The sequence below is a fragment of the Rhinoderma darwinii genome, chromosome 11 (assembly GCF_050947455.1).
Source record: "Rhinoderma darwinii isolate aRhiDar2 chromosome 11, aRhiDar2.hap1, whole genome shotgun sequence".
Classification (NCBI taxonomy): Eukaryota; Metazoa; Chordata; class Amphibia; order Anura; family Rhinodermatidae; genus Rhinoderma; species Rhinoderma darwinii.
The window spans coordinates 8,758,966-8,774,081 of NC_134697.1; the positions used below are offsets into that span (position 1 = coordinate 8,758,966).

Sequence of the window (15,116 nt, forward strand, 5' to 3'; positions counted from 1 at the left end):
TCCCAGGATTAGTAAGGCTTTTCGACTAAATCCTGTGTTTTAGTGCAGATTTAATGAATGTCATCCAATTATTTGCTCTGTGATCATCAGTCGTGTTCTTGCAAAATTATCTAGCTTTTCGCTTGCTAATGACTTTCTCATTAATCTAATTTTCTGGAATTTCGCTTTTACGGGGTTTAATTGGGCCTCAGGCCAAGGGGAATGAATCTTTCTGGACAAATCTGTTTGCCATTACACACATCTGTCTTTCCAAGATTATTCTGTCACAGTTTCTGAGCTATTTTATCTCCGCTTTTCAAGTGCGAACAGACACAGTCAGAATTTTGTTACTTGGACAACCAATGAGGGATGGCTTTTTAACAGTTTAGAGGAGATTCTTAAAACTAACAATCGAATGTGCAGATGTCTTCGAAGGGAAAGGCAAAACATTTACATGCTTGCTTTGTCTTGATTTAATATGGGTAAAATATATCTTCTGCCACAATGTGAGCCTTGTAAAATATGAAAAATAATTATTTTAAATGGCCTGTTCAAATAAAAACTTTTTAGCCAAAAAATGTTCCAATTCATTCCAAAGGTGTTGGATGAGGTTGAGGTCGGGGCATTGTGCTGCCACTCGAGTTCCTCCACACCAAAATCCTCACATCATGTATTTATGGAGCTCGCTTTGTGCTCCGGGGCGCAGTCATGCTGGAATACAAAAGGGCCGAACCCCAAACTGTTACCACAAAGTTAGAAGCTACAATTGTGTAAAATGTCTTTCTATGCTGCGGCATTAACATTCTCCTTCACTGGAAATAAGGGGCACACAATACGCTGCTCCAGAGTCCAGTGGTGGCATTGCACGACTTCAGCTGAAGCTTGACATTGTATATGGTGATCATAGGCTTACGGGCAGCGACCATGGGAACCTATTTTATGAAGCTCCAGATGCACAGTTTTGGTGCTAATGTCCAGACGCAGTGTGGATCTCTGTAGTGAGTAATACAACAGAAGATAGTCGATTTTGACATGTCATACGATACAGAACTCGGTGGCCCCGCTCTGTGTGTATTTGTGTGGTCTACCACTTCATGGCTGAGCTGATGTTAGTCCTAGATGCATCTAACAGATAATAATAACACTTACAGGTGACCGGGGTAGATCTGGCTGATAGTAATAACACTTACAGGTGACCGGGCAGGTCTAACAGATAACACTTACAGGTGACCGAGGCAAATCTAGCAGATAATAATAACAGTTATAGGTGACCGGGCAGATCTAGCAGATAATACTAACACTTACAGGTGACCGGGCGTGTCTAACACATAACACTTACAGGTGACCGGGCAGGTCTAACAGATAACACTTACAGGTGACCGGAGCAGATCTGGCAGATAATAATAACACTTATAGATGACCGGGCAGGTCTAACAGATAATAATAACACTACAGGTGACCAGGCAGGCCTAACAGATAACACTTACAGGTGACCAGGTCAGATCTAGCAGATAATAATAACAACACTTACAGGTGACCAGGCAGGTCTAACAGATAATAATAACACTTACAGGTGACCAGGCAGGTCTAACAGATAACACTTACAGGTGACCGGGCAGGTCTAACAGATAACACTTACAGGTGACCAGGCAGGTCTATCAGATAATAATAACACTTACAGGTGACCAGGCAGTTCTAACAGATAACACTTATAGATGACCAGGCAGATCTAGCAGATAATAATAACAGTTACAGGTGACTGGGGCAGATCTAACAGATAATAACATTTACAGGTGACTGGGCAGAAGCTTGGTATGAGGGCAGCAAAGCATTCTTTAATTCTGTAGTTGAGATTTGTTGACTGCTTTGCTTGCCCTCCTTGGCTAAGTATCTATGCTATCTATACTACAAAAGCAAAAAAACATTTGCCTACGCTTTCTTCTGGGGAACCCCTAACCACGGTCTAAGGAACTCCAGGGTTCCAGGGAACCCTGGTGAGAAAACACTGCCCCAACATGTCGAAAATGCAAATTCAAGCCCAACAATGAGCAAAACGGACATTGGCCAATCCAAATATTTTCTATCCCATCCCCAAACGTTCTTCTGTGCTCCTGTCTACACATATATTCGAATATATACTGATTAATAAGAATTTTGGTTCTCTTCAATATATTAGGGCACAAAGTTACGCGGAACCCCAAGTCGCTAAATCTTTTAACTGTGTGAGGACAAAGACAAGTGTCTACCCTCACAGTGGCATAAGAAAGTAGACGCCAAGCTGAAAAATGAAGAGGTAAAGTGAATAATTTTCCCTTAATTCTAGCTGTATGAGGGAACTAATTCGCGGTTTTCATATTTTTACTAACCTCTAGAAGATTTTCCCGGGTGCATTACTGTGTAGTGTATATTGTAAAAATTCCATCAGGACTCTCAGAGATGCCGCAACAAATACATCCCGGCAAACAGGATGCTGAATCTGTGCGCCATGCTTAGCTGGATATTACTCACCTGTATAACCAGTTTGATCAAGCTCATCATTAAACATCTTCATACTTTTCGTTTTATAACAAGCTTTTAATGTTTGGCTCGATAGAGTCTTCGGACCAGGCCAACGCTTGCTCTGATGAGTTGTTCTTTCAGCCATTGATTGCAGAGATAAAATCAATGGCAGCTAAGAAGTTAGAAGTTAAAAATAAATTGTGTGGATTGATTTCTCCTAAGGATCTCGGCTTCTCAGAATTAAAAAAAAATAAATAAAAAAAAGGAGCAGGAGATGAAAAAAGCGCCCGCGTACCATTAGTGCAAAAATTCTTACGTTTGTTTTTATTTTAGATACACCTTAATAAGGAAGAGAGGAGAAAGAATCTCTAAGACCTCAAGAGATCGAAAAGGAAAAGATTGTATGCTAAATATAGTAAAGCTTGGGCAAACGGGGAAGAAACTCTGGTTTAAAATAATAACAAATTTAATTCAAGTATATTAGGATTTTTTTTTATTTAAATGTTTATCTATTTTTACTTACTTTTTTTCTATAGAAAATGCCATAATTTTTCTTTTATCCGAGGAAAAAATTTTTCAGCATAAAAACAGCAAAATTAGCTACATAGGTTGGTACACACATTGGTAAAGAAAATCATAAGTGGTCTTCAGGGCACCCACTAAGTTCTATCGAGCATTGTAGACTGGGATTTTTTAGGGCCACCAGAGGAAATAATTCTGTTGGCCCACTCTCCATCTATATAGGTGTTATCTTTTTATACCCAGGACAAATCATTAATAAAGTAAAAAAAATTTGGGTGAATAACCCTATAAGAAATAGACCCTAAGGGCAAGTGATTGGCTCCAAAATGACCTTGAAAGGGGTTGTCTTCTGCTTGACCTTGAAGCTTAATATTGTGTCAGAGCCTCGGCTCACCGGATGAACCTGTGATAGTCTGACGGTGCAGTCTGAGCTTGGTTCAATATATATATATATATATATATATATATATAGAGAGAGTGGTTCATTGGCTACAGTTAACCACGTCACTTATTGCCCCTCCGTTTATTTATTTTATTTCGTTCTCAATGTTTTTGTTGAGAAATTGTGGGAAATGTGAGAACATATCAAATGATTATCGTCTCATGTAACAAACCCAGAATGTACACAGCGGAGCCGGATCGGATTTTCTTTCATCTATACAGAGTTTTAGTAAGAGATGAATATTAAGCACAAAATGAACAAAACAAACTTGGAAAACCAATTATCACCGCGTATAACACCTCCACAAGATGAAACCAAAGAGCGATGTTTTGCTGTTGTCACTTACCAAATAGTAATGACTTGTCACAAAAATAACAAATACTGTCTGGAGAGACGATCTAATTATTCAATCAATCAAAAAGATCTGTAAGTACATCGCCGCGCCGTTGTGGAAATGTCATCGTTTTAAATAAAATGTCTGTTCGCTCGTCATAATTTCTTCTTTTGACAGATAATTTATGTATAGATAGTCATTTTTGCTTGTTCTATAATTATCTGGATAGGTATAGACAAAACATTAGAACTTAATACATATTCTATCAATTCATAAATAAATAAGATCTCCAGAGGTCATGTCCAAAAACTTAGAGAAGGGAAAAAATTTCAATTCCAATGGCCACCAATCAGATATTTTAAATTACTTTTTTTAATTTACACATTTCTATGCATGTTCTCTGCCGGATGGGGACCCATGGAGGTTCTACTTCATTTCGAAAGTAGGTAAAGATTAATTGTGGCACAAAGTATCTGATCAGTTATGGGTGCGCCAATAAATAATCGGCTCAGATTTGTGTCAGGATGATCACATGCAAATTATTTTGGTAAATTAAAGGACTACTTTTCATGAATTTTACTTTGTTTTATATTTTAATAAGGTTAAGGCACCCCTCTCAACCAAGGTCAGGAAAATAAATAGACGGGATAGGTAGCTGCCTAGGGTGTAGCAGCATCGCCCGCCTAGGTAGGTGCATCGTAATGTCCTCCAACTTGTTTAGTAGTAGCACCCAGGTCTAAAGCAGAGGACCTCCATGAAAACAGTATATGGGCACATTGCTCTTAAATTCGTCATTATAGAGCACCCCTCTAACAATATTCACGAGTGCAGCTACCCTCGGACGTGAAAAACTGCATCTGTGTGGGACACGTGGTCAAGGATCCTCCATAGACTAGAGTCTATGGTGGGATGCGTGACACTCAGGAAAATAGGACATGTCCTATTTTTTCACAGACCCTTCACACGCTCTGTTGAAAAAACGGGTGTGTGAACGACCCCATTGAAATACATGTTGTTTTAATTGCCGTCACACGGACAAGATACATGCTCGTCTGAATGAGCCCTTAAGCAGAGAACGGACTGCTGTCAACCGATGACCGTCCCAGTCTCTTTTTCCTGCACTGATCATAGAGATCAGTGGAGGCACAGAAAGCTACATGTAAACACCCTTTGGGGGTTGCTTACAGGTAAAGTCCCTCATGTCTCAGACGAGAAGATGTTTCGAGTACTCCTGGGTGGGCAGTGTGTTTGGTACTGCTGGGAGAATTGTGGCTAGTACTTATTGGGAGACATTATGGTGGGGCACTTAAGGGGGCACCGTGGTTGTCACAGCTATAGGGACAATGCCAATGTCATGAGAAAACTTTAGATGTCACTCTTATGAGGGCCCTAATGGTGGCACTGTTATAGGAGCACTATGGCTGTCAGTATGGGACACAGTTATGGGGGAGGGAGGGAGAGTATTTAAGCTTTTTTGCTCAAAGCACCAAACTAGTTTGGTACACTCCAGCCCCATCTTTTATTAATACTGTGAGGCGTCTGATGAAAATGGTTGACTTTGGGGTGACTGGGTGCAATGAGTTGCAAGGATAAGGATAAGCTTTGCTGAAGATTTAATGCAGAACCTTTTTGACTACTGATATACCAGACATTACACGACTACCACCTAATGCCATCATAGTACACCATGCAATTTCAAAATAAGTCATTTGGCCCATGATAGTGGGAGTCTAGTAGCCACAATATTGAGAGCCTAGGTGCCCAGTGAAGATTTTAATGGAAAAATCTTACTTTCCAATAGTCCAGTTTTCGTGGGACTGTCCCACAAACATCAACACACAGAGGTGGGGATTATGTAGATTGTCATCAAAGGGGTGATTCTCTGCAGTTTAGAGACTGATCACGGGTGGATTGGGGCTGGACTTGAACTGTTCCCATGTTCCCATCCTTTGGAAGGTATGACTCGTGATCATTCATGTAAGAGTGCTCAGGAGGAGAGAGGTTAGGCTTAAAATGGCCCATCAGAGGATCCCATGGTGGGCTTAGGTTGTAAGGACTTGGGACTCTTCATGGGTGCATTGGGGGGGGGGTGTGAACCAAGTCTGTTCAGCGATTTGGGATTTAAATGATGGGAGGTATGACTTGTGATCATGCATATTATGGAGTGAGGGTGCTCGGGAGGGTTTCCTTCACTTTTTTTTTTTCATAGGGGGAGGCTAGGGTTCAAATCGGTTGGAATACAATAACAGCGCCCAGTCACAACAGGCTTCAAGGATTTAGCAGCAGACAACCTCATCTGAAGCCACCAGTGGAGGAAGTGGCTGTAAATAAAAGTGTCCGCAAATTCACTTCTAGTTTTCCCATTAGGCCTGATTTACACGAGCGTGTGCGTTTTGCGCGCGCAAAAAACGCTGCGTTTTGCGCGCGCAAAAGGCATTTGACAGCTCCGTGTGTCATCCGTGTATGATGGGCGGCTGCGTGATTTTCGCGCAGCCGCCATCATAGAGATGAGGTAGTCGACGCCCGTCACTGTCCAAGGTGCTGAAAGAGCTAACTGATCGGCAGTAACTCTTTCAGCACCCTCGACAGTGAATGCCGATCACAATATACACCAACCTGTGAATAAAAAAAGACGTTCAAACTTACCATGAACTGCCTGCTTCCTCCAGTCCGGTCTCCCGGCCGTTGCCTTGGTGACGCGTCCCTCTCTTGTCATCCGGCCCCACCTCCCAGGATGACGCGGCAGGCCATGAGACCGCTGCAGCCTGTGATTGGCTGCAGCCTGTGCTTGGCCTGTGATTGGCTGCAGCTGTCACTTGGCCTGAATTGTCATCCCGGGAGGTCGGACTGGAGGAAGGAGCCGGGACTTATCGGTAAGTCCGAAGTCACTGTCCATGGTGCTGAAACAGTTTAAGTCTTTGAGCACCGTGGGCAGTGACTGTCTCCTGACGTCGCGTACCCGAACATTTTTTGCCGGGTTCGGTCAAAACGAGTTCGGCCGAACCCGGTGAAGTTCGGTGCGCTCATCTCTAATTTGACACTCCGTTTGGATGTTTGTAAACAGAAAAGCACGTGGTGCTTTTCTGTTTACATTCATCCTTTTGACAGCTCTTGCGTGATTTTCGCGCATGCAACGCAGTAGCGTCCGTGTGGCATGCATTGTTTTCACGCACCCATTGACTTCAATGGGTGCGTGTTGCGTGAAAAACGCACAATTATAGAACATGTCGTGAGTTTTACGCAAAGCACTCACGCTGCGCAAAATTCACGCATCGTCTAAACTGCCCCATAGAGTAATATAGGTGCGTACGACACGCGTGAAAAGCACGCGCGTCGCACGCACGTATATTACGCTCGTGTAAATGAGGCCTTATGCGGTGCCTATAAAATAAAAATATTCACTCCTTCAACTATTAGCAGTTTTACACAAAAAAAAAAAAAAAGACTAATCACAATGTCAAAATGCGCGGAGATCTATCCATGCAGATTCAAGGCTAAAGTGGCACCCTATTAAATACTGACTTAAAGGGAGTGAATACTTTTGCATTGGTTTATTTTGTGTTTTACATTCATTATAATTTGTAATAATTTGTTACAATTACAAAAAGTTGTTTCAAAAAGTTTTTCCTGATGAACAGTGTAAAAAAAAAATGCCTAAATTATATCCACAGCGATTCAATGTCGTTACAGAATAAAACATTACAATCGCTAAGGGAAGGGGGTAAATACTTTTTTCTAGACATTGCATATTTAGCATTGGGGTGTTGCATTTGGTAATGAAGAGCGGAATGGTATCAATTAGGGATATTGCTTGTTCCTGAGTTTGGTCCCATTTTATCAGGCGTTATTTAGACACCCCCCCCCCCCCGCCTTCTGATCTCTGAGCTTGGCGCATCTCAATAAATAGAAAAAAAACATCATTGGAAAAAAATCACTACCCCCAGCGAAATGTTTCCATGAAAATGTGGGCATCAGTACACCAGTTCCCTAGGAACAGAACGGTGGCAATTACTTATGACTGCAGCAAAGTCAGGATGAAAGGGAACATGCACAGTGGTGTGAACTGTGGGGAATTGAAGGTCACGTCATGTTTTATCTCCTGTTTTTGCACTTTGATCACTGTGACTTCCAAGCTGAACATCAATGCTTCGAAAATAAATAAATAAAGTTATATTCCCGAACACAGTGAACAAAAATATAAAAAAAAAAAAATCAATGTGTTTCCTGACATAAAAGAAAATAACACATTTTATAAATTGAAATCAAATCAAAACTTAAAAAACTGTCACCATTTTATTCCTTTTATCAATTATATTTACCTATGCAATAGATTTATAGATTATGTATGGGAACATCTTATAACATTGCGGTCCACCTTCCGGAAGCTCATCACAGGGTCTTGTCTCTGGGACCCAGGGGGCTCCCTTGTAACAATCAGAACCGCACAGATACCATCAATTTAATCATTTAGGTAACCCATGTCCATTAAAATTACCGATAGGGTTTTCCCATGAAAGAGCACACTTCAGGTGTCCCATAATATCTGGCTATGTATAAAAAGGATGTAAGTGATTAGAATAAAAAAGGTAATGTAATAAAAAATAAAATAAAAATGTACCTCAAATTGCGGGACATTTTTAGCTCTACTAGCGTTCTGTCATGAATGCCCAAAAATGGCCAGAAATACAACTTTGTAATAAAAGTTAGCATAAATCCCCCCTTTTTGTGGTCCTGGTTTGCAGGACTGTTGGCAAGTATGTTTTTAGAAAGATTGTAATTTTGTTGGGCTTGGCAATTCCTGCGCAGTGTGCTCGTCTCTCTCTCGTCTGAACGTGTCTTACTGCACCCAATAGAAAGATCAGGGGCTTGACAAAAAGACAGCATTAACATACAGCGCCACAGGCTGAGAAGAAATCAGTAGAACAGACTATAGCCCCAAGGCTTATCAAATTTAGGCTTCACATACTTACTTCACATGTGGATTCTGCCATTTTCGGCAGGAGGTACCCTCTACTATACTACTGGAATATAGACATATGCCCAAAAATTATAATTAAAAAGAAAGATCAAAACTAAAAACTGCGGTAATCCAATTAGCCAGTTACGTTTATTGTTCCTTGCTCATTATATTTTCTAAATATCAACTTGTTGCGGAAACATCATGTATAACCCACTAATAAAATATAATTAGAGTGCTTTGCCATCGGATGGGATACATATATTGCCCCCTTATAACACACATAGTCCAAACACAAAAATAGGTCTGAGGATGTTTAATTCAATTCCCCGTCCCACAATACATACTCCTAGGAGCGCCGGATAATCTTCCCAGGTGTGGCAGGCTGCCAAAATTACTCCATGGATGGAGAGACAACTGATCCAAAAAGTCACAAAAACATTTTAGAGAAATCCGCAAAAGTGTGGCCTCTCCGTTCCCAGCCAAGGTTTGTGTTCATAGGAATAGACTGGGCAACAATATATCCAACACTGATACCCAACACCAATATCCAACACGGATACCCAACACCCACATCCACCAGTGATATCCAAGACCCACACCCACTAGCGATATCCAAGACCCACATCCACAAGCAATATGCAAGACCCACATCCACTAGCGATATCCAAGACCCACATCCACCAGTGATATCCAAGACCCACATCCACTAGCGATATCCAAGACCCACATCCAACAACCAATATCCAAGACCCACATCCAACAACCGATATTCAAGACCCATATCCAAGACCCACATCCAACAGCAATAGCCAAGATCCACATCCAGCACCGATATCCAAGACCCACATCCAGCAACCGATATCCAAGACCCACATCCAACAACCGATATCCAAGACCCACATCCAACAACCGATATCCAAGACCCATATCCAAGACACACATCCAACAGCAATAGCCAAGATCCACATCCAGCAGCGATATCCAAGACCCACATCCAACAACCGATATCCAAGACCCACATCCAACAACCAATATCCAAGACCCACATCCAACAACCGATATCCAAGATATCGTTTCAGGTACTGCCACAATAACTCCAATGTGTCAAGAATAATTCAACATCTGTATTTTCTTATTACCTTTGTCCAATACCAAATATCCTTTCAAATATCAAAAACTATAGGAGCAAATATGCATTAATAGAGAATATATGAAAGGGTGGGGGGCAAATACTTTTTTTTATATGACTGTATAATCTCAAAATGCATAGGTTTTATGTATGAGCAGCTCCATATGTAACTATGCATTTATACAAAACAAATAAAAATGAAGCTGACGAATCTGGCAGTCTCTAAGTGGCCGTGTTTACAGGTGGAGGGGGCTGCGGGGTGCGGAGGAGAGGAGCCTGCCTCTGCTGGAGGTAAGATTTTCAGGAGAAAGAAAGCAGTTATTTCATTCAGTATAGCGAATAAAGCATTATTATTATTCCACTACCCCACGTCTTACTTCTCCAGCGTGTCCCTCCTACAACCGTATTCACGAGGCTAAAGAAACATTAATAACCAGAAAATGTTCCACTCTAGCGAATACAGACGTCTCACAGAGCGACGTGGAGTCTTCGGGCTTGAAGAAATCTCTATATAATGGAATATTAAGTGATGCCCCTGTGTTCTGTTCTTACCTGAATGAAGACGTATTCATCTTGTACCACTAAGGAATTGGTATCGATAAAACGGGAGAAAGGGCCGCTCCTGGTCGTCTCCGCACATTCTTGGATTCTGCAGGTTATATAATGAGCATCTGTGGAAAGGGGATTAAAAATAGGTCAGCAAAACTGGCGCATAATTTTTCAGATTGTTCCATATTGTGTACTCTATATGGTCATACAATGCCCAAAATCCCTCATTAGGGTTAATAACACAGGGGGGGCGCATTTCATACGCTGAGTAAGGTGCAATACATCTTTTTTTATTATATATAAACGTGATGCATCTTTCGGCTACAATTATAGAGTAAAGATTGAGCCCTATCACGGTTTGCTCACCCCATTCGGATATGTAAACAATACTCACCTTACCCAGCAGCGTCAGGGCCTTATAGGCGACGCAGCACTCAACGTCTTAAGGACTGCATCACCTATAAAGTCCTGGCGAAGGTTTCTACTTTAATTTTAGCCAGTTTCTGGCGGGAATTATAGTAAATGTGCCCGGCTGCGGGTGGCCCTGCCCCATTCCGCTACGGCACATACATTTTTTTTTAAAAAGTGGCGTTAGCGGCATGTACTGTACTATCCCATTTGGGCCTTTTGTGACTTTCTACACTAGAAAACAGATGTAGAAAGGTTAATAAACATCCCCATAGACTGATGCAACAAGAGTATGTTATTTATTTTTGTTGCTTATATAGCGCCAACATATGTCGCAGTGTTGTACAGAGTTGGTCCATGCTGCCCATATGGGTATGTTCACTGGGGCCAGTAGTAGCGCAGTATGTAAAAAAAGGTGAAAACCACAAGTTACTACATATGTTTTTACTGAAAATTTACATTACTTGTAGCTTTTTTTGGCCACGCCTCCATAGCGACTTTCGGAAGCCTGCCTGTCGCAATTACATTTAAATATTCTTGGACTTGCAAACAATTTTGAAGTTTCCCTATGGAGTAAAAGTCATGTGATATTTACAAGAATTTTGCCATCATCGGGATACTTGCGATTGTCAGTTATTCACAATTTTTTCCTTCAACATTGAGTCGCGGTATTACCACAATATTAGCTGCGGGAGAATAAATGTTGCTGTGGGACCCGAACCGTAAAGAAATAGCTGTTGGAAAATTGTCCTAGAACTGCTTAGATGAAGAAATCACATGTGATGCCGGATTTAAAAAAAAAAAAATTGTGGTTCCTCAAAAATTGACTGTAGATTTTCCCTAGGAAAAGGTCTGACCAGTAGCGAACACTTTGATTCAGAACACCGAGTGTCAGTGTAACGCACAGAGTCGTCCTCTGCTCTGACTAATAGTGGAAAAGTCCCCATTAATGGACTCTGCTATATCATCTCCCTGTAACCGAGCAGGTCTTATCAAAAAGTATATGTCAAAGCGGAATTCCCCTTGCAGAGGTTTAACTTGAAGCTTCTCAGCCCCAATGAAAATTTATAACTGGGTCCCCACCTATCATGGGCTCCTGAAGAACCAGAACCCAGGTACGACTGCTACCTCTGAATGCCCTATAGCTACTCCCCTTGACAGGGTGACCAATCAAGACCAACAACTGGAAGCTAAGCCTCATGGAATGGTTGAAATTCAGGTGTGCTGGGCGGACCTCCAATGTGCTGGGCGGACCTCTGCTGTGCTCGGCGGACCTCCAGTGTGCGGGGCGGACCTCCGGTGTAAGGGGCGGACCTGCGTTGTGCTGGGTGGACCTCTGATATGCTCGGCGGACCTCCAGTGTGCTGGGCGGACCCCCGGTGTGCAGGGCGGACCTCCGGTGTGCAAGGCGGAACTCCGGTGTGCGGGGCAGAACTCCGGTGTGCGGGGCAGAACTCCGGTGTGCGGTGCGGTACTCTGGTGTGTTGGCCGAACTTCAGGTGTGTTGGGTCGAAACTCAGGTGTGTTGGGCGAACCTCAGGTGTGTTGGCCGAACTTCAGGTGTGTTGGGGCGAACCTCAGGTGTGTTGGGCGAGCCTCAGGTGTATTGGGCGGACCTCAGGTGTATTGGGCGGACCTCAGGTGTATTGGGCGGACCTCAGGTGTATTGGGCGGACCTCAGGTGTATTGGGCGGACCTCAGGTGTGTTGGGCGGACCTCAGGTGTGTTGGGCGGACCTCAGGTGTGTTGGGCGGACCTCAGGTGTGTTGGGCGGACCTCAGGTGTGTTGGGTGGACCTCAGGTCTGATTGGCAGAAGATCCTTGTTGTAATTGAATAATGTTTGTATTATTCCATAGAACCCATAAGTCATTGAGGAGGTGAGCGTTGCTGGACATTGATTATAGATAAGTCAGAGACTGGACTGTAATCTCTCTTTGTCTTGTGGATATTGAATGCATTGACCAAGCCGTTGTCGGATTCCAGAACACCAGAGCATCCTTCTTAAAGACTCTTTCACTAATTTGCAGATTATCAGTTTAGTAACCTCAAGAAAAACAACAGAACACTGCTCTGCTTCAGTTAACTCTTTACATCTGTAGACCCCACTCACATACAGATGTAGCAGAGCGGTTTGTAAATTCTAAAATTTTGAATTTGTAAACTGGCATGATGTGATGTGCACCAGTATCGTAACTCCCGTATATTTCCTAATTAGCAATTCTAATTGTCAAAGATTAAATGGCAAGGATTGCGGTTTTCTCTGATCCCAGCTCACTTGGATGATCGCACAGGTGCAGCAGCGAAATGCTAGATACCAACTGGGTGGAAAGGGGTTAAACACTGCAGTTGTTAAATATTAGCTCCACCTTTGCAACCAATTTTTGTATTGCTCCAATGCAAAAATAAAACTACATTGTAAATAAGCTTAATTACCATTATACAGCTGTAATACAGATTTACGTGTCTCCATGGTAACAGACTACAAGTATGTTCTGTGTAGTCTGATCCTGTAGTCCTACTATCCTCAATATGTTCCCTACCTCTTGCTAACAGATGGAAGAAAGTAGGATCAGACTTCACAGAGTTTGTTTGTAGTTATTAAACATGGAGACACGTAGGTCTGCATAGAAGCTGTATACGCAAAACGGTGGTGTTTGTATAAGCCCATAGTGTACATCTATGTCACTCTAATTTTATACTTGTGATAATTCTGTAGTGCCGCTTTGTATTATTCTGGAACTTTAGGGTTTTTAGGGGTAGTGACTTTCTAGTATGACATATTATGGACGTATTCTCTCATAGAAGCATTGATCATGGAAGCAGCACATAGTGGAACATGGAATGTATATGGATCCAGAATACAGAACCCTAGCGACTTCATGTGCTACCATAGAAGCTGCATGCCCAACCCTCTGCCACGTGCACAAGACCATACGGCTACGGACATCACTTCTGTAACGAGGGGGGTAGGGAAACGGACAAGTGAGCCCTAATCTACCCGCCACTCTGTCCCTGCCTACTTGCAACGACCCGCCCTAGGCGACGGGGTACAACTGGGCGGCGGTCCCTACGCTCAGTAAGTGCACGAGACAAACATACAAGGGAATACAAAGCAAAGGGAAAGGGGCAGTTGCCCACGGCAACACCGTGAGCAACCAGAGTGGTGAACGAGCCAAGTCAAACCAGGAGAGCACGAGGTACCAAACGCAGAGCAGAAGAGTAGTCAGTAAGCCAGGGTCAATATGGAGCAGGATCAAATAGTAGGAGCTGTAGCTAGGCCAGGAAACCACACGAGAAGAATCACAAGCAAGGAGGAACAGGAAAGGCAGGTATAAATAGACAGAGGGCGGGAGCTAGCTCCGTCTGGCCAGGTTGCGATAGGCTCTCCCACTCCTAAGCCTGCCAGCCTGAGTAGTGGAAGCTGGAGTCAGTCTCAGAGACATAGACTCAGGTGAAGACTGATTACCTATGGGCGTTAACCTCAAAGCTGTGCCTGGCAGATCCTGTACAACTGCATTCATTTTCTGTGTATTGCTTGTATTTCCGGAAATAAAGTTTATTTGCAATTGGTTTATATTAAAAAAAATTGTCTTCTACAGTTTCTCTTTTTCAGTGTGCATGTCAAGCTGCCGGGTCCCGTCAGATGTTGATACCAACAGCTCGCTTGCAAATGACTCTTCCAGCAGCCCCTTATCTCTCCTCAAGGGAATGTGCATCGGCATCTTAGCAGCAGTCTGGGTAAGCATGGAACAAGGAGCACAGACGGGAGGGGAGGATTTGGTACACAGCAACAAGCAGTGTATCTGTGAGTGGGAGGAGCTATGCAAAACAGCTCCTGGAAAAGGGATTGGGGTGAGCTGTCCTGAAGCTGTGAACATTCATGAGAAGTTAGTACACCAGGTGATTTCTGGTGGAAGATATCACATGACGAGGTCAATCCCTATATGTTAGAAGGGTCCCTTGACTATAAGCGGATTATATTTATTGAAAGCCCAAGTCGAGCTTTCTATTACCCAAGTGCATAAAAAATTCAGAGGTGCCTCACAAAAAGTGCACAAGGATGCGATCTATCGCAGCCCTTCTCCTAAAGGAGAGAGGCACCACATAACCATTCCCGGCCCTCGAACCATAGGCCCAAAGGATCAAGGATCGATGATCCCCCCTCGCCAAAGCTTAGGGAGACCCAACAACACTCCAAGGCTTCTATATGGGCTGCCACCCCAGTGTCCACCTAGGAGCCTGCATCAAGGTTGCACCTCCCCTCCAAAAATTTCTCATCTCCCAGCCAGAAGG

At 43.0% G+C, this 15,116-nt stretch overlaps 1 protein-coding gene across 1 annotated transcript in view; it reads right to left on the reverse strand.

Annotated features, from left to right (window-relative positions):
• SORCS3 (sortilin related VPS10 domain containing receptor 3) overlaps positions 1-15,116 on the reverse strand; it is a 550,689-nt gene that overhangs the window by 138,795 nt on the left and 396,778 nt on the right. The window contains exon 7 of the mRNA XM_075842847.1: positions 10,418-10,536. Within this exon, the coding sequence (XP_075698962.1) occupies positions 10,418-10,536 (119 nt within the window). The remainder of the gene's footprint in view (positions 1-10,417; positions 10,537-15,116) is intronic.